The sequence below is a fragment of the Protopterus annectens genome, chromosome 4.part1 (assembly GCF_019279795.1).
Source record: "Protopterus annectens isolate FY-2018-M chromosome 4.part1, PAN1.0, whole genome shotgun sequence".
In the NCBI taxonomy this organism is placed as follows: Eukaryota; Metazoa; Chordata; order Ceratodontiformes; family Protopteridae; genus Protopterus; species Protopterus annectens.
The window spans coordinates 513,761,924-513,780,252 of record NC_056734.1 but is presented as its reverse complement, the minus strand read 5'-3'; the positions used below and the strand labels follow the sequence as shown (position 1 = coordinate 513,780,252).

The window sequence follows — 18,329 nt, the reverse complement described above, 5'->3', positions numbered from 1 at the left end:
CAAGAAACTGGCAGTTTAAGGCCCTAATTGCCAAGGTGGCAGATGTATAAACCTTACCCCATCTATCCAGCACCCTGGAATCTCTATCAGAGGGGGTAGGATTCTTAGCTGTTGAGGCCTTTACACCTCTGGGACCCTGTGAGATAGTTTCATGGTCAGCAACAGGATTTTTGAATAAAAAAATCTGTGGGAGTTAGAAACCCTGTAATATATGTCTGGCTTGCTAAGAGCCGGAGGTAGGGAATCTGGAGTTGTGCTTTATTCCGAAAACACATCAACAATGTCTAATACAGAAGTATGGCCAAAGGCCTTTGCTGAGGAAGGAGGAAATCCAAGCCTCTTTTGATTGAGAAATCTGGACTCTCCCACTGAAAATGTTCCCTCAAAATACACAAGGTTTCTCCAAAAGAATAATCTTCAGGAGGAGATGCAGATGGGATGGATTCCTCTGCATCTGAATCCTCAGGGTGGTATAGAAAATTCCTGATCAAGAGAGGAATCAGAATAAATTGAAACCTAATCTGAAGATTCATAATCAGTGTCTTGCCTAGGCCTCTTATCAAAAGGGAGGGGGGGGGTTGGGAACCCCTGATCAAGGTAATTAAGTCTTAAGCCATTTTGATAATCTGTTTTTTTGGGCATAGAGGCCCGAGCACGTGGCTCATGCGTTTTTTTTTAGCCTTAGAAGTTGCTTTTGTCTGTTTTTGAAGCTGGTGTCTGTTTTATATAGAAATGCTGAGGACTGAACACACCCTCAGAAGCCGGTGCCTGCTCAGCAGCTCTGGACCCAGAGGGAGACAAATCCGCAGGGACAATACTCTGAGAATCTCGCGGCATGCCGGACTCCACATGGGTCTCGGTAGAGGCCTGCGACTAACGTAGTGGGTATCAGGGGCTGCAAAAGCACCTCACAGTACCAGCGAACCTGCAACTGGCTTAGGAGAAGCTTTGTCGTCGGTTTTGGACCTAGACAGTCTGTCTGTCCTTTTCTTTGTGTTTTTTGTGAACTCCGGTAGTCTGATTGCTATCAAACATTTCAGGGTAGTTAAATCGGTTTCCCAAATATTTTGAAGCAAAGAAATACAGACACTTAATAGTGCGTTGGTTAAATCTAGCACAAAACTGACAGCAAGGCACGTTATGATCTGGGCCTAAACAAAGAATACAGTACAAATGGAAATCCTTATGAGGTAATTGCTTCCCACAAGTAATGCAATTAACATTTTCTGACATCGGTAAGGAGCAAGAAAAAAAAAAAAAGTTTCCCCAACTGAGTACTCGGCTTTAATTGAAAACTTCGGTTCTGAAACCAGAATGTGAAAATTTCAAGAATCAGCTGACTGGCACTTGCGAACTGCTTCTGCTTTGGGCACCACGCGGCAAGAAAGACTAAAGAAAATGGTGTCTGCTGCATGTTTTATACCCCTGACGTCATGGAAGAGGAGACAGCAACCGACGCAGGACCCAAGACTTTGATATTCAGGCCGACTGAGGGCAACCTGCCAGCATATTACCCCAAATGTAATAACTGCAACAGTGAAACACGAAGATCAATAAATTTGCAAGATATGCAAGTATTTTGTAGGACAAGGGTAAGATAAGCAAAGTGAACTATGAGGTCCCTTGGGAGGCCAGAAGTGGAAGGCCTTAGAAGGAAACTGTTTGGCCTGTGGGTGGAAGAAGGTATGGATGTGGGAAAGTAAGCAGGCTAAAAAAGGCAGAAACCTGAACCCTACAGGAAACCTTAAGGAAGGCCTGTTCAAAAGGGAGTCAAAAATAGGTCCAGTAGGAAGGGATCTTGCCCCAGATAGGTCTGTGCGCCCTCAGCTCGAGAAACTTCCCATTATGTTGCCCAGGTTTTTCCGGAGCTAGGCCTCCTGGTTTTACCAATGATGCATTGATGCATATGCCAATACTGGGAGGAGGAGGGGGGTGGTTTGGGTTGAGTGAACAGGATCAGAACTCTGGATCACCTGTACTCTGTCCCCAAGTCAGTACACTAGCACTTAATGCTGAATGTAAGAGCCTTCCCCCATACAGAAACCTTCGAGCTAACGGCTAGAGGCGCAAGCTTCAAGTTTATAGGGAGAGGGTTTGCAGGTAGGTTAATAAGAAAAAATCAAAAGAGAGTTGGACAAACCATTATAAGGCAGCCCTGGGCGCACTGCTGGAATTTCTAGAGCATCTTTGGAAGTAGGGCACAAATAGTTCTACCCATGAGAATGATCAGATGTTTGTAGCCCTGGTTAAAACAGGGTTGGTGTTGGAGCCAACCTTTTCAGTGCATTTTCCCTGGTGGGGATGAAGTTCTATATATGGGGCTCCCCCGATCCTCAGCTATGCTGAAAGGCATCTCCTGATCCAACTGCCACTTGAGGGTGCCTAGACGCTGATTTGTCTATTAGTAGGTAGAGCACCCTCGGGATATATTGAGGCCACTGGAGCCATCCCATAGTCAGCTGGAGTGGACCACATTGCCTATCCCCCATAGCTAAGCAGTGAAGGCAGGGATGGGTATTGCCCTAGGTTTTTGTGCCATATGTGCATATCGTAGTCTGACCAAAAAAAGCACCCCTGGTTTTCATTTCTGCTCTGGGTGCTAGAGAATCCCTTTGTGCTGTCAGGCTCCTTCCTGTCCAAATGTTTATTCACTTTTGTGTAAGAAACTGTAGTAAAGCTGCAAGTCAAGTAGCCCTTTGGGGATCAGTAGTTGAACTTGCTAGCGGCAGAGTGGAAGGCTTGGGATTAGACAGAAATACTTGGTGTCCATGTGTAGCCTGGCTTGGGATACAGGGAGATTGTAGAGGCAAAGTGAGTGAGGAGAAACTCCTTGCCTGTAAGATTGCATTTTAAAAAGAGTAAGGTTACGTCCTCATGAGACCATAACACAAGACATGCCTTTCATTGGGCTATACTTCATAATTGCTTTCTTGGAGATCAATTCTATTTCCCTTATCCAGAAAGTATGGTCTCTCGAGCAGCTTGAGCGCATCAACCTCTGCCTCACAAGCTGCAAGATCACAGGTGTACACATGCCAGCCTGCCAACAATGTCTTTAACACAGTCAGGGAGGACACCCTGCCTGGGGGCAGGAAGGGTAGAGTTAATCAGGGTCTCACCCTAGAACAGTATTCTGTCTGAGACAACTTTGGATTCTGTGTTTATGGTGGAATCCTTGGACAGTAAGGGCTGAAAGCCAAGTTTGAGCTGTGTAGTGCCATGTTCGTGGGCCAGAGCAGGCTATTAGTAATAGGCAAAGAGGGGCTGAGTGTTAAGTGACTGGCCAGGGCAGTGAACCAGTCAAAGGTACAAACAAATGTTCAAGTTTGGAGTTTAGTAAAGGCTCTAATTCTCTGCTAGATCCCCTCCTGGGAACAAACTCTGCTTTAGGAATGGAGTTCCTAGGAATGCCTTATGGCAGAACATAAGATAATGAAGGGCAATGACCCCTGGCAAGGATAGCAAGAGCTATAGGACTGAATGGGTAAAAGGTGAAATTGTCTGAATTAGGTCAGTCTTTCTTCAAGGAAAGGGGGTGGGGTTCATGCCATGAAAAGGTCACAAGTGCTCCCCCCACAAGGCAGCAGAGTAGATGAAGTCCCTAGTGTTGGGGAAGATGAACAGCCTAGTCTGAGTCCATGGTGCTGACTGTGGTCCCTCTCCATGTGGGCCTTTCCCTAGCCAGCTCTGGGTCAGAAGCAAATTTGCAGAGCTTAGTGGGGAAGTTTCTGCTGAAATGCAGGGGCTGCACCTGCAAGAAGGTTTTGGCTGTCTGCCTCGACTTAACTCTGTTCTTGAAATTTGAGTACAGCTACTGCTTTAGAGCCAGACTATCCAAGGCAGCATCCAAAAAGTTTGGAAGTTACATACCCTGGGAGGTCTTGCTCCCTTAGCCATACCATGTCTTCTAACAGACTTGGTGGCTACAGCCTCCAAAGCATCAAACCCACAGTAAAAGAAATACTTGATCTTTGAAGTGGAACTGCAAAACAGAAGGGAAGGTTTCCAACTAGTTGGATTCCTGAAAAGGAGGGATCCTCTTCAAAGATTGATCTCTCCGAGTCAAGTCCTGCCTAGTCTCAAAAGGGTCGTAGGAAACCGTATAGGGTTCTCGTTTCCTAGTTTTGGGGGGTGTAGGCCCCTGCCAAATTAACTAAATCCTGCTGAGGCCTAAGAGTAGAAAAGTACAGTTTTGTACCTACCATAAATGTAGATGTTCGAGGATCCCCATTGCTGCAGTCCTTACTATTGGGTATAGTCCGCCGTCCAGTCGGCCCGAATACCAGAGTATAAGGCTGACGTCGGTCAGGCGCGATAGACTGGCGTCAGTGCGTCAGGGGTACTAATGCCCATGCCCGACGTCATATCCTCAGTCTTTTCTTGCCCCAGATGTCAGAAGACCCTAAAAAGACAAGGCCCAAAATACCTGCACCAAAAATATGTACAATATATACAAGAATATATACAAAAATATAAGCATGTAACCTCACCTACACAACCACCCCTAAACACAGAGGGGAAGGAGGGAGGTAAATTGGACTGCAGCAATGGAGATCCCGAACATCTACATTTATGGTAGGTACAAAACTGTACTATGTTCTTCGTTCCCCATTGCTGCAGTCCTTACTATTGGGTAGAATCCCAAAGCAGAGGTAAGGAGGCTGGCAAATCATAAAGAAGCAGGAGCTGACAACATGCCTTGCAAAACAGCTGTGGCAAAACCAGCCCTAGACTTAGAGTAGATAGGAAGGTGATAATGCTTAGAGAAAGTATGCACTGAACTCCAAGTAGCTGCTTCCAAAATATCCTTAGTTGCCACCCCTTAGAAATGCTGTTGAAGTGGCAGTAGCCCTAGTGGAATGAGGCCTAATCCCAGCTGGAATCTCCTTGCCATGATGGGAATAACAAAATGCAATGCAAAGCCAATCCACCTAGAAATAGTTTGTTTTGACACAGGCTTGCCCTGTGAACTCAAAGCAAAAAGAAACAAACAACTGCTGAGACTGCCTGAAATCCTTAGTCCTGCTTAAATAATAACTTAATTGCCTGTGTACATCTAAAGTGTGCAAAATCTTTTCCCTTTATTTTTGGGGGTCTGCATAAAAAGTAGGCAAATGAATAGTTTGGTTTAAAGCCACACTAGAAACCACCTTAGGCATAAATGAAGGATTAGAATGTAATGATACCCTATCCTTATGGAAAATCAAAAGGGCTCTACTGCCATAAGGGCCTGCAACTCAGACACCCTTTCAGCAGAAGTAATAGCCAACAGAAAAGCAGTCTTCCATGACAAGTATTTCAATTCAGCAGTAGCCGAGGCTCAAAAGGTTGTAGAGTAAGTTTTCCAACACAAAATTGAGATCCCAAGCAAGAGTAGGAGCTCATGGGGGTCTTATATTCTTTGCCCCTCTAAGAAACTGCTTGAACAAAGGATCACGAAAACAATGGTGGGTCACAATCATAGTGAGCTGAAATTGCTGCAGCATGAATCTTAATGGAAGAGAAGGACAAACCTTTGTCCAATAACTCAGTAAGATATTGAAGAGCCACACTCAAATTAGGCTCAGAAACCTGCAAATTCTTTGCTGTACTCCAAAATAAAATCTCTTCCATTTTTTCATGTACACTTTCCTTGTACTAGGTCTTCTAGCTTCCATAATCACATTTAAAACTTGAGGAAGTTGAGACCTGCTGTGTTCAACACAGAATATGCCAGGCTGTTAGATGAAGAGAGTGAAGCTTGACATTGAGCAGATGACCATCCTTCTGAGATAACAGATGAGGAATCAGAGGTAAAGGCCATGGAGGCTTCCTTACCAGACTCCGTAGTAGTGGGTACCAGTGTTGCGAGGCCAATCTGGAGCTATCAAAATCATCCTTGGCCTGTCTTGTCTGACCTTTAATAGTACCTTTGGAAGAAGAGGCAGAGGAGGAAAGGCATACACATGAAGGTTTTCCAACTGAAAGACAGAGCAACCACTTTCCAAGCTGTGTGATGAAACCCCCTTTGTGCAATACTGTGGCAGCTGGTGGTTTAGTGGAGAAGCGAACAGATCTATGTCTGGAGTTCCCCATGACACTGTCAATTTTTGAAATACATGAAGATCCAATTTCCACTCGTGGGGATCCATGATTTGTCTGCTTAACACATCTGCTAAGGAGTTCTGTGCTCGGCAGAAACCTTGCCTGAAGAGTTAGTTGCAAGCTTAGCGCAGTCTCCCATAAAATCATTGCTTGCCTGCATAGAGGATAAGAATGTGTTCCCCTTGCTTGTTGATGTACCACATGACAGTTGTGTTGTCTGTTAGAATCAACACCTGCCCTGGAAGAAGTAACTCCTTGAAAGCCATTAATGCAAACTGGACTGCTAACATCTCCTTCATGTTGATATGTAGATGCTGTAGTCTGGCAGGCCACTTGTCTTGTATCCACTTTCCATTTAGATGAGCTCCCCAAGCAATGTCCGAGGCATCTGTCGTTAAAATCTGACTAGACTCTGGACGGGACACAGAGAGTCCCTTGTTTAGGTGACATTCCTGAGCCCACCACAAAAATTCTTTTTGAAGGCAAGGTATTATTTGAATGACCGTGTCCAAATCCTGGCAGTGCTGTGTCCATACATTTTTGAGATACCATTGTAGCTTCCTCATATGCAGTTTGGCATTGGGAAGCACCAGAATACAAGATGCCATGAACCCTAATGCTTGAAGGACTGTCCTTGCAGTCAGCACGGACTGATGAGATAGTTGATGGAAGTAAAGTGACAGACTCTTTTGTTTGTCCGGGTTAAAAAGGCCATCTGGGCTGCTGTATTCAGTCTCACACCCACAAAGCACATGTCTTGAGAGGGTACTAGACTGGACTTTATTTCGTTCACAGAATACCCTAGGCATCTTAGCACTGCTATAACATATTCCAGATGCTGTAGAAGGTCTTCCTTTTCTTGAGCCAGAATCAGGCAGTCGTCAAGTAAGGATAGATTTGAATTCCTTGAAGCCTGAAGTAAGCTATCACTGGAGCCAGAACCTTTGTGAATACTCTGGGCGCGAGTAGATAAGCCAAAAGGGCAATGCAGAGAACTGATAATGAGAATCTCCAGCTCGAAACCGCAGATACTTCCTGCAACTTAGCCTTATAGGCACATGAAGGTAAGCTTCCTTGAGATCTAAAGTTACCATCCAGTGATCTTTGCCCAGCAGAGGTAAAAGCTGTTGTAACGTCAACATCTTGAACTTGGGAATGTTCAGAAAAGTGTTGAGGAGAGATAAATCCAAAATTGGTCTCCACGTGTTCCCCTTCTTTGGTACTAGGAACAGGCGAGAATAAAATCCTAGGCCCCTTTCTGATACAGGGACTGGCTGAATGGCCCCTATCTGGAGTAACTGAGAAACTTGCTTGTGAGCCTCTTTTCTTTGTGGAGGAGGAACATCTGGCATGCCTTTGAAAGGGGCATTGTATGGAAATAAAATCTGTAACCGTGGTGAATGATATCCAACACCCATTTGTCTTGAGTAATTAAATCCCAATTTTCTTTGAAAAGAGACAGTCTTCCTCCCAAAGGAGCTGCCAGGCGAGAATCTACTGGCAGCTGAAAAGACAGGTCATTGGGTCTGTTTTGAAAGGACTGACCCTGCCCTCACCAGAAGTCTGAGCAGGTGAACTCCCTGTTCTAGGCCTAAAAACCTTGAGCCCTGCCCCTACCACGTCTAGACCTACCCCTAGACTGGGAATCATAAGCAGGATATGTCCACCCCTTAGCAGGCCAATTTCTACTAAACTTCGGTGGCTGCACCTGCAAAAAATCTTTAACAGTTTGCATAGACTTAGCTTTGTCCTCCATTTTCTTTAAAACTGCTTCCACAGGCGATCCAAACACATCAGACTGTAAAGGAGCATCCAAAATCCTTGTCTTAACATGCTCAGCTAAATTCTGATCCCTCAACCAGGCATGCCTGCGAAGAACAGAACTAGTAGCAGCCACCCTCGAGGAGGCCTGTACAGCATCAAAACCACATTGCAAAGAATGCTTACCCACTTGTTCAGACACATGAACCAAATCCAGCAACTCTTTACACTCAATACCTTCCGCCAAAGCATCCACCTTAGATTTTAATTGTGAAAGGAGATAATTCTGATATTTTAGCATGTGAAACTGACAATTCAACGCTCTCATGGCTAGAGTGGAAGAAGTATACACTTTCTTTCCCCACCTATCCAAAGCCCTTGCCTCTTTATCAGTGGGAACAGGATTTTTAACCACAGAAGCCTTAACACCTTTAGGCCCTTGAGAAATAGTTTCTGGGTCCGCCTAGGACTCAAACAAATACTTATGAGAGGCACCCTATAATACCTATCAGGCTTAACAGGAGCAGGAGGCAAAGAGTCAGGGTTCAGGAAGCCTCTGCAAAACATCTTCCACCACATTCAACACAGGAGGAATAGCTAAGGGCCTATGCTGGGGTAAAAACAAGAATTCCCTAAGCCTTTTCCTGGAATCAGAGTAATCCTGGCCTTCCCATTTAAAGTGCTCACTCATGGAATGCAGAGTCTCTGAAAATGAGAAATCCTCAGGAGGAGAAGCTGTAGGAGTGGAATCATCCACATCAGAATCAGAATAAGTAGGATACTCCTGCAAGTCTTCATGAAGACTCTGAAGCCTCTGAACACTGTTCAAAACTATCAAACTCGGTTCCACCCTAGGCCTCTTATCAGGAGGGGCATAGAACCTCTAATCATAGTAATCAAATCTTCTGCCATTTTAAGCATATGTTTCTTAGGTACAGAACCCGAAATGCTAGGAGAAGCCCCACTGAAGCTGAACTTGGCCTACCTCTCAAAGAAGTTTTGGCAACAGAAGGAGAGGCTCTAACTAGGGAAGAGAGGAGAACAGTTACCTGAGAAGCCCCTCAGCCTGGCCTACCTCCTGAGAAGGCATCCTGTAACAGTAAAGTTTCTGCCTGAGACTCCATGGAAACTCCTGGCAAAACCTCTGGCTCCACTGAGCCTTCTAAAGAACCGGCGTCCGGGACTGCGGTTCATCAACCCTAGGCTTAGCTGTTTTGTCCTTGCGCTTCTTGGCGGGCGGGCCGGGAGCATCCGGCGGCATTTTATAATTGCAACGCTTCCCAAACACTAACCTGGCACAGTCTAACCTCCTCTTAATAGTGCGTTTGTTAAACCTAGCACAAGAGCGGCAACCAACAACGTCGTGCTCAGGCCCTAAACAAGGTATACACAAGGTATGGTAATCCCTATGAGGTATCTGTTTCCCACAAAATACAGTTATTCACTTTTTCTGACATCCGGTTAAATACTGAGGCAGAAAAACCAAAATGTTCTAGCGAGGACTAGCCAACTCTGTTTCGGTCTGAAACTCCGGTTTCGGAAATATTTCAGAACGCCAACCTGCACTCGCAAAACTGCTTCTGCATCGGACCATGCGGCAAAAAAGACTGAGGATATGACGTCGGTCATGCGCATTAGTACCCTGACGTACTGGCGTCAGTCTAATGCGCCCTGCCCGACGTCAGCCTTATACTCTGGTATTCGGGCCGACTGGACGGCGGACTATACCCAATAGTAAGGACTGCAGCAATGGGGAACGAAGAACATCTGGAAGGGCTGGAATGTAAGGAAGACATGTTCCTAGGAGGTTTTTGTTTATGCCTGGGGCTGTCAGAAGCAGACCCTGAATGCCTGTGAGGTGTAATGGAAGTAGTGAGACTGCTGAAAGACTAGGCCTGCAAAGCACTCAGACCCAACACGAACTTCATTCAATTACTTGTGCAGATGTCAGGGCACAACAGCATATCTGCCTCTGAAAGGGTCTAGAGGCCTTATTCACCACCTCGATCATGGAAGGGGGCTGTGAAGGCATTTCACTGACTTCTGCAATAAGCAGTCCAGGTGGGCTGACAGTGAAAGGGCTTGAGTGTCTGACCTTATGCGGTTTGCATTTAGGCAAAAAGTTATTATGCAAAATGGACAATCCCACAGGGAGACTGAGGACTCGCTAAGAAACCAAGCTGAAACGTCTGCCCTATGCCAAATAGTTCTGAGTTGAATTGGGTGCAGAATTGACAGTCAGCAGAGTCTGGCCAAAGCTCTGTAGTACAGCAGCTTAAGCTGTACATCAGACCTGCCATAATGCTACTTGTAACGTCCCTCCTCTAGGCCATTAATCAAGGAGCCTCAATCCTCACCACTAAGACGGGGGAGGGATGTTCACTTGGAACAAAATAGTGAAACAGTTTGAACTGATGCAGCTCTCTGCAAAAAACACAGATTCCCTTAACAGCACACAGTCCTGGGGCTGGGTTTCCCCTCTCCCCTGGCCCCAAAGATGACTCCCAACTGACAACTGTACAGTGGAGTACTCCGCCAAGTGCTTCATGCCAAGTCCTCCACCACTCTGAAACCAGTACTCTGTATCCTTGCTCCAAGTAGCTACTACACTTGGATTTGATTTTCACACACACCTGGGAAAGGCTGGCACAGATTTGATAGATGCTACCACCAGAACACTCCAAAGCCAGCTACTCAAAGGCTCTTAACAAGGGTACCCAAATTAAACTGAGCAAAATTAATACAAATATAAATGTTAGGGTCTGACCAATGCAGCAAAGCTTTCAGGAGCTGCCATAGTGTCACCAAATACAAGTATTCAAAGGTTAAAATCTTCCCTAAAACACAGCTGCAACACAGTCTGACATACAGATGTATTTTTGTCTTGCAGAACCCACTGATGGCACATTTTAACACAAGCAACTTGACAAATACATTTCCAACACAAGCACCTGTACAAATCAGTACGATATACAAAATGACAATTCTTTACAGAACGCCAACTAGCAATGCTGGCACACGTTCTACATCCGCTGCCCTACTTCTGTCATAGCTGGAACTACCTTACATTATCACACTAGTAATTCCAGGTATGACATTAAGGTGGAGCCAAATGCCCACATCTAGTGGATAAGCTGCAAACCTACTTCGGCATGGCCGTCATACCCGTATTCTTCCCATTCAAGGTTAAAGGCTTGCAGGTACACCATCCAGACAACCAAAAAGTACAGTTTTGTACCTACCATAAATGTAGATGTTCGAAGATCCACATTGCTGCAGTCCTTACATATGGGTAGTCCGCTGTCCTCGGTCGGCCCGAATACCAAAGTATTAGGCTGACGTCGGTCATGGGCGCTCGGATCTGACATCAGAGCGTCAGGGTATAAAAGTGCATGACCGACGTCATATCTTCAGTCTTTTCTTGCCCCAGATGTCAGAAGGCCCTAAAAAGAAAGGCCACAGCCCAAAAACAGGATACATCCCAAAAACATGCCCAACAACAACTATCACCCAAACCATATAACCATGCCAAACTACAGAGGGGAAGGAGGGAGGGTAAATTGGACTGCAGCAATGTGGATCTTCGAACATCTACACTTATGGTAGGTACAAAACTGTACTATGTTCATCTCACATTGCTGCAGTCCTTACATATGGGTAGAATCCCAAAGCAGAGGTAAAGGGAGGATGGCAAAATCATAAAGCATTAGGGGCTGCTAAAATTCTCTGTAATATTGCAGTGGCAAATCCAGCCCTAGACTTAGAATAAAGAGGAAGGTGGTAATGCTTGGAAAAAGTATGTACTGAACTCCAAGTGGCTGCTTCCAAAATATCTTTTGTAGCTACCCCCCTTAGAAAGGCAGTAGAAGTGGCAGTAGCTCTAGTGGAATGAGGTCTGATTCCAGCCGGAATCTCCTTACCATGATGGGAATAACAGAAAGAAATACAAAACCCAATCCATTTAGAAATAGTTTGTTTTGAAACAGGTTTTCCGAGAACCCAAAGCAAAAGAAAACAACTGCTGAGACTGCCTGAACCCCTTGGTTCTGCTCAAATAATAACGTAACTGCCTGTGAATATCCAAAGTATGCAAAATCTTCTCCTTTATTTTGGGGTTTGCATAAAAAGTAGGCAAATGAATAGTTTGGTTCAAGGCCACACTAGAAACCACTTTAGGCATAAAGGAAGGATTAGTACGCAAAGATACCCTATACTTATGAAAAATCAGGAAAGGTTCCACTGCCATAAGGGCCTGTAATTCAGAAACCCTTCTTGCAGAGGTAATGGCCAACAAAAAAGCAGTCTTCCATGATAAATACTTTAACTCGGCAGTAGCTGCAGGCTCAAAAGGTTGTAGAGTAAGCTTTTCCAACACAAAATTGAGATCCCAAGCAGGAGTAGGAGCTCTACGTGGGGGTCTTGTGTTCTTTGCCCCTCTAAGAAATTGCTTAAACAAACGATGGGAAAATAAAGGAGGGTCACAGTCATAGTGAGCAGAAATGGCTGCAGCATGAACCTTCATAGAGGAGAAAGACAAACCCTTGTCCAATAACTCAGAAAGATATTTAAGAGAAACACTTAAATCAGGCTTGGAAACATCAAAGTCCTTCGCTTTGCTCCAAAGAAAAAATCTCCTGCATTTATCAGCGTAAACTTTCCTTGTACTAGGCCTTCTGGCCTCCAAAATAACATCCAAAACTTGTTGTGGAAGCTGAGACCCTCCAGGGTCTAAAACAGAATATGCCAGGCTGTGAGATGCAGAGACTGAATCTTGACATTGAGGAAGTGATTGCCCTCCTGAGACAAAAGATGCGGAATCAAAGGCAGAGGCCATGGAGGCTCCCGTACCAAACTCCTCAGTAGTGGGTACCAGTGCTGTCTAGGCCAATCCGGCGCTATCAGAATCATGGATGGCTTTTCTATTCTGGCCTTCAGGAGTACCTTGGGAATGAGGCAGAGGTGGAAAGGCATAGACATGAAGATTGCTCCAACTGAATGATAGAGCATCCACCTTCCAAGCTGTGGGATGAAACATTTTTGTGCAAAACTTTGGCAACTGGTAATTTAGTGGAGAAGCGAACAGATCTATGTCTGGAGTCCCCCATAACACTGTCAACCTTTGAAACACATGAGAATCCAGTTTCCACTCGTGAGGATCCACAATTTGTCTGCTCAACACATCCGCTAAGGGGTTCTGTGCTCCTGGTAGAAACCTTGCCTGAAGATTGAGGTGTAAACTGAGAGCAGTCTCCCACAAAATCATCACTTGCCTGCAAAGAGGGTACGAATGGGTTCCCCCTTGCTTGTTGATGTACCACATGACAGTAGTGTTGTCTGTTTGAATCAACACCTGTCCTGGGTGAAGTAAATCCTTGAAAGCCATCAATGCAAATTGGACTGTTAACATCTCTGACAGGCCACGTGTCTTGCACCCATTTTCCATTGAGGTGTGCTCCCCAAGCCTTGTCAGAGGCATCTGTCGTTAGAATCTGACTCGCCTCTGGTCGGTCACAGAGTCCCTTGTTTAGGTGACATTCCTGAGCCCACCACAAAAATTCTTTCTGAATGCAAGGTATTATCTGAATGACAGTGTCTAGATCTTGGCAGTGTTGTGTCCATACATTTTTGAGATACCATTGAAGCTTCCTCATATGCAGTTTGGCATTGGGAAGCACCAGAATACAAGATGCCATGAACCCCAAGGCTTGAAGGACTGTCTTTGCAGTCAGCCTGGACTGTAGAGACATTTGATGGAAATAAAGAGAAAGGCTTCTTTGTTTGTCCGGGGTCACAACGGCCATCTGGGAAGCTGTATTCAGTCTCACACCCAGAAAGCACCTGTCCTGAGAGGGTACTAGACTGGACTTTGTTTCGCTCACAGAATACCCTAGGCATCTTAACACTACCATCACATTCTGTAGATGATGCAGAAGTTCGCCTTTGTGGTGTGCAATAATCAGGCAATCGTCCAAATGAGGATAAATCTGTATTCCTCTTAACCTGAAAAGGCTATCACTGGAGCCAGAACCTTTGTGAACACTCTGGCGCAGTAGATAAGCCAAAGGGCAATGCAGAGAACTGATAATGTAAATTTCCAGCCCGAAACGCAGGTACCTCCTGCAACTGCGCCTGACAGGTATATTAGGATAAGCCTCTGAGATCCAGAGTTACCATCCAGTGATCTTTTCCCAACAGAGGTAAAAGCTGTTGTAACGTCAGCATTTTGAACTTTGGAACGTCCAGATAAGTGTTGAGGATGGATAAATCCAAAATTGGTCTCCACGTGTTCCCTTTCTTTGGTACTAGAAACAGGCGAGAATAAAATCCTAGTCCCACTTCTGACAGAGGAACTGGCTGTATAGCTCCTATTTGAAGAAGTAAAGAAATCTGCTTGTGAGCCTCTATCCTTTGCCGAGGAGGAACGTCTGGCATGCCTCTGAAAGGAGGCAATGTATGGAAATAGAACTTGTAGCCTCGGTTTATAATGTCCAATACCCATTTGTCCTGGGTGACTAAAAGCCAGTTTTGCTTGAAGAGTGCTAACTTTCCTCCCAAAGGAGCTGCCAGGGAAGAAGAATCTGGCAGCTGAAAATGCAGGTCATTGGGCCTGTTTACGAAAGGACTGGCCCCTGCCCTCACCTGCAGATTGTGCAGGTGAACTCCAAGTTCTAGGCCTGAATGTACTGTGAGCTCTGCCCCTGCCACGTCTAGATCTACCCCTAGACTGAGAATCAGTAGGGTAGGTCCACCCCTTATAGTAGGCCAATTTCTACTAAACTTTGGAGGTTGCACCTGCAAAAAATCTTTAACAGTCTGCATGGACTTAGCCTTGTCTTCCATTTTCTTCAAAACAGACTCCACAGGGGGACCAAACAAAACTTCAGACTGTAAAGGGGCATCCAGAATTCTAGTTTTAACATGCTCGGACAAATTCTGATCCTTAAGCCAGGCATGCCTACGAAGAACTGAACCAGTAGCCGCCACCCTAGAAGAGGCCTGTACAGCATCAAAACCACACTGCAAAGAATGCTTACCCACCTGTTCAGAGACATGTACTAAATCCTGCAATTCTTTACACTCTATGCCCTCTGCCAAAGCATCCACTTTAGATTTTAGCTGAGAAAGGAGGAAATTCTGATATTTCAACATATGAAACTGGCAATTTAAAGCCCTCATTGCTAAAGTAGAAGAGGTATACACCTTCTTACCCCATCTATCCAAAGCTCTAGCTTCCTTATCTAGAGGAACCGGATTCTTTACAACAGAAGCCCTAACACCCTTAGGCCCCTGACTAATAGTTTCTGGGTCCGCCCTAGGACTCTTATACAGATATTTATGAGCCTCAGGCACCCTGTAATACCTGTCCGGTTTAACTGGCGAGGAGGCAAAGAATCTGGATTAAGGGAAGCCTCGAAAACATCTTGAACAACATCCAAAACAGGAGGTATAGCCAAGGGTCTATGATGTGGTAAAACAAGAATTCCTAAGCCTCTTCCGTGAATCAGAGAAATCCTGTCCTTCCCACTTAAAATGCTCCCTCATGGAATGCAGAGTTTCTGAAAATGAAAAATCCTCTGGAGAAGCAGAAGGAGTGGAATCCTCTGCATCAGAATCCGAATAAGGGGGAAAATCTTGAATATCTTCAGCAGAAGAGTCTGAGTCATCTGAGGCCTGATCCAAACTTTCCAACTCTGGCTCCACCCTGGGCCTCTTATCAGGAGGGGGCATAGAACCTCTAATTAAAGTAATCAAATCTTCTGCCATTTTAAGCATGTGCTTTTTAGGCACAGACCCTGAAGTACCTGGAGGGACACCAGAGGAATGCAAAACAGACCTGCCCTTAGAAGAAGCCTGAGAAATAGTAGCAGAAGGCCTAACCACCCTAGGCATAGAAGGGAGAACAGTAACCTGAGAGGCCCCTTCAGCTTGACCTGACTCCTGAGGACACATCCTGCAAAATCAAAGTTTCCCCCTGAGACTCAATAGAAACTTCAGCCGGATCCACCTGCTCCACTGTAGTTTCTGCAGGACCGGCGTCCGAAACGGACGAATCAACCTGTCTAGGTTTCAAGGATTTGTCTTTGCGCTTCTTCGTGGAAGCGGGTGTCTGAGGATCCGACGGCATATTATTATTACACCGCTTACCAAAGCCTAACCTAGCACAATCTAACCTTTTTATAGTGCGCTTATTAAACCTAGCACAAAGACACCGACTACGCCATGGTCTGGTCCCAAACAAGGAATGCAAAGAGAGTGATAATCCCTATGCGGTATCTGTTTCCCACAAGAAATACAATTATTCACTTTCTGACATCCGGAATTAACTGAGGCAAGAAAAAAAAAAATATTCCCCAACGGGGTACTTAGCCCAACTTGGTTTCGGTCTGAAACTCAGAATACGAAAATTTCAGAACGCCGAACGGCACTTGCAACGCTGCTTCTGCATCGGACCATGCGGCAAAAAAGACTGAGGATATGACGTCGGTCATGCGCTTTTATACCCTGACGCTCTGATGTCAGATCTGAGCGCCCATGACCGACGTCAGCCTAATACTTTGGTATTCGGGCCGACCGAGGACAGCGGACTACCCATATGTAAGGACTGCAGCAATGTGAGATGAAGAACATCCATTTTTGAGAAACACAGCAAGGTATCTCAAAGGAGTTTGGGAGATGGCTCACACTGCAGTGAACCATAACAGAGTGGTCACAGTACCACTCAATCTGTATATGGAACTCTACAGCAGCTACTCTGGCTTGCCACCAGTTACTGCCTGTAGTACCCAGTCCCACATTACAGGTGGAACGTCAGCCTTTCCAAGAAGCCCACTCGAGTCTGATCATATTTCACTACTGCACTTGCCAAATGTACAACACAAAAGTACAGTTTTGTACCTACTCAGTGTTTCTTGCCCCATGCATCTGCAGTCATAAGTGGGTAGAATACCATCCATTTGGAGATTGTCTGTTTGAAATAGCTTTTAGGTTTGGATGTATGATGCTGTAGTTGTTTTTTGAGCTGGTGATTGAGAGGTGATTGAGATGGTCTTGAAGATGTCGAGGTGCAGCTTCCATTAGAGCAGGCAGTGGTTCTGCAGGTCATTCTGCATACCTGTTTGTTGATGTTTGCTGTTAACTTTGTTATGTAGTAAGTTTCTTGAAAAATAAGGTTAACTTCCGCCTAGAGGGCTGTACTTTGAGTAGTTTTCGGTTTCGCCGAAACCGATTATGACTGCAGATGCATCCATGAAGGACATCATACCTTACAAGACCTCTTTGCAGCGACTCACCTCTCCAGTTTTCTTTGAGTAACCATCCCATGGTAGATTGGCATAAAACAGAAATATGTAAAACTGTTGCACTATATACAAAGCATTACACGTTACTAGGATTTGATTCTTTTTTCAGACTTCCTTGAGTAAATTACCAATTCTACTGCAGTTTGTGTCAAGTGTTGAACGCCGCTACAAATTACAGAAACATGCCTACCCACTACAAGCCATTTACCCCCCCCAACTCATGAAAATGCATGACCACGTGACTCAGTCAGGAGGTACCTACTCAGTGTATAGGAAATACAAGTTAAACTATTTCCAGTGAAGAAATAGTAAAATCTACACTTGATAAAATCAGTAAGCCCACTTTAAACAGCATAATTACTACAAAAAGAAATAAAGCTATCTTTGTATTCAATCTAAGCATTTTACAGAGACTGAAAACACTCAAACTCATGAAATTACCATGTCTTTGCCCTCAAGGTCAGTGCACCAGTTAAACAGCTAATGCTGGTAAATTATGAAAACTTGTTTAACGATGTAACAATCAGCATAAACTGTGCTTGCATCATCCTAGTTAACAGATTTGGTCGCCTGGTTCTATTCTGACCAGTTTGTGCCAAATTCTAGTATACCAAACTAAATATAATGTGGCTTCATTTATCACCTTTTGTTAAACAAACCACTTGGTGTTTAAAGACTTTCTAAATAAGCAAATATAGCATTCTCTCCACTCAAACTTCCCACTAATTTACCACATTAATTAGCCCAAAACAGGAATTTTACTATACTGCAAAGCACCGCCCCCCAAACATACAATTTCCTTTGGAATTTGCAGACCTTTGTCACAAACTCCACTAAGCCTTAGCTTCAAGGCATGGGACTGCACCTCATCACCTATGCTTTGTAAACAAAGCTAACTTACTTTAGCATACACTTCTGTCAAAGCTTGACCCAGTTTCTCAGGTTCACCACGCAGAATAACAGTTTCAGAGCTGCTGTCGGGGGGTGGGATTTCGACTGATACTCCGGTTCGCTCCAAGATTTCCTGTAGGGAATTACCCTTGGGACCGATGACATACTTGTGCTGAGACTTCTTCACTTCTACTGCAATTGTTGTGGTCTTCTTTTTCTGTAAGAGGAAGAAAGTTAGTCCGTAACTAAATCCTTCTGCGCTTTTATGCACAGTAACAGAGGTTACTAGAAAAT

General features: G+C 44.8%; 1 protein-coding gene across 1 annotated transcript in view; it reads right to left on the bottom strand.

Annotated features, from left to right (window-relative positions):
* The window catches only part of LOC122801243 (high density lipoprotein binding protein), a 1,918,659-nt gene that overhangs the window by 1,407,100 nt on the left and 493,230 nt on the right, over positions 1-18,329 (bottom strand). Inside the window, exon 8 of the mRNA XM_044070795.1 lies at positions 18,046-18,252. Coding sequence (XP_043926730.1) covers positions 18,046-18,252 — 207 coding nt within the window. The remainder of the gene's footprint in view (positions 1-18,045; positions 18,253-18,329) is intronic.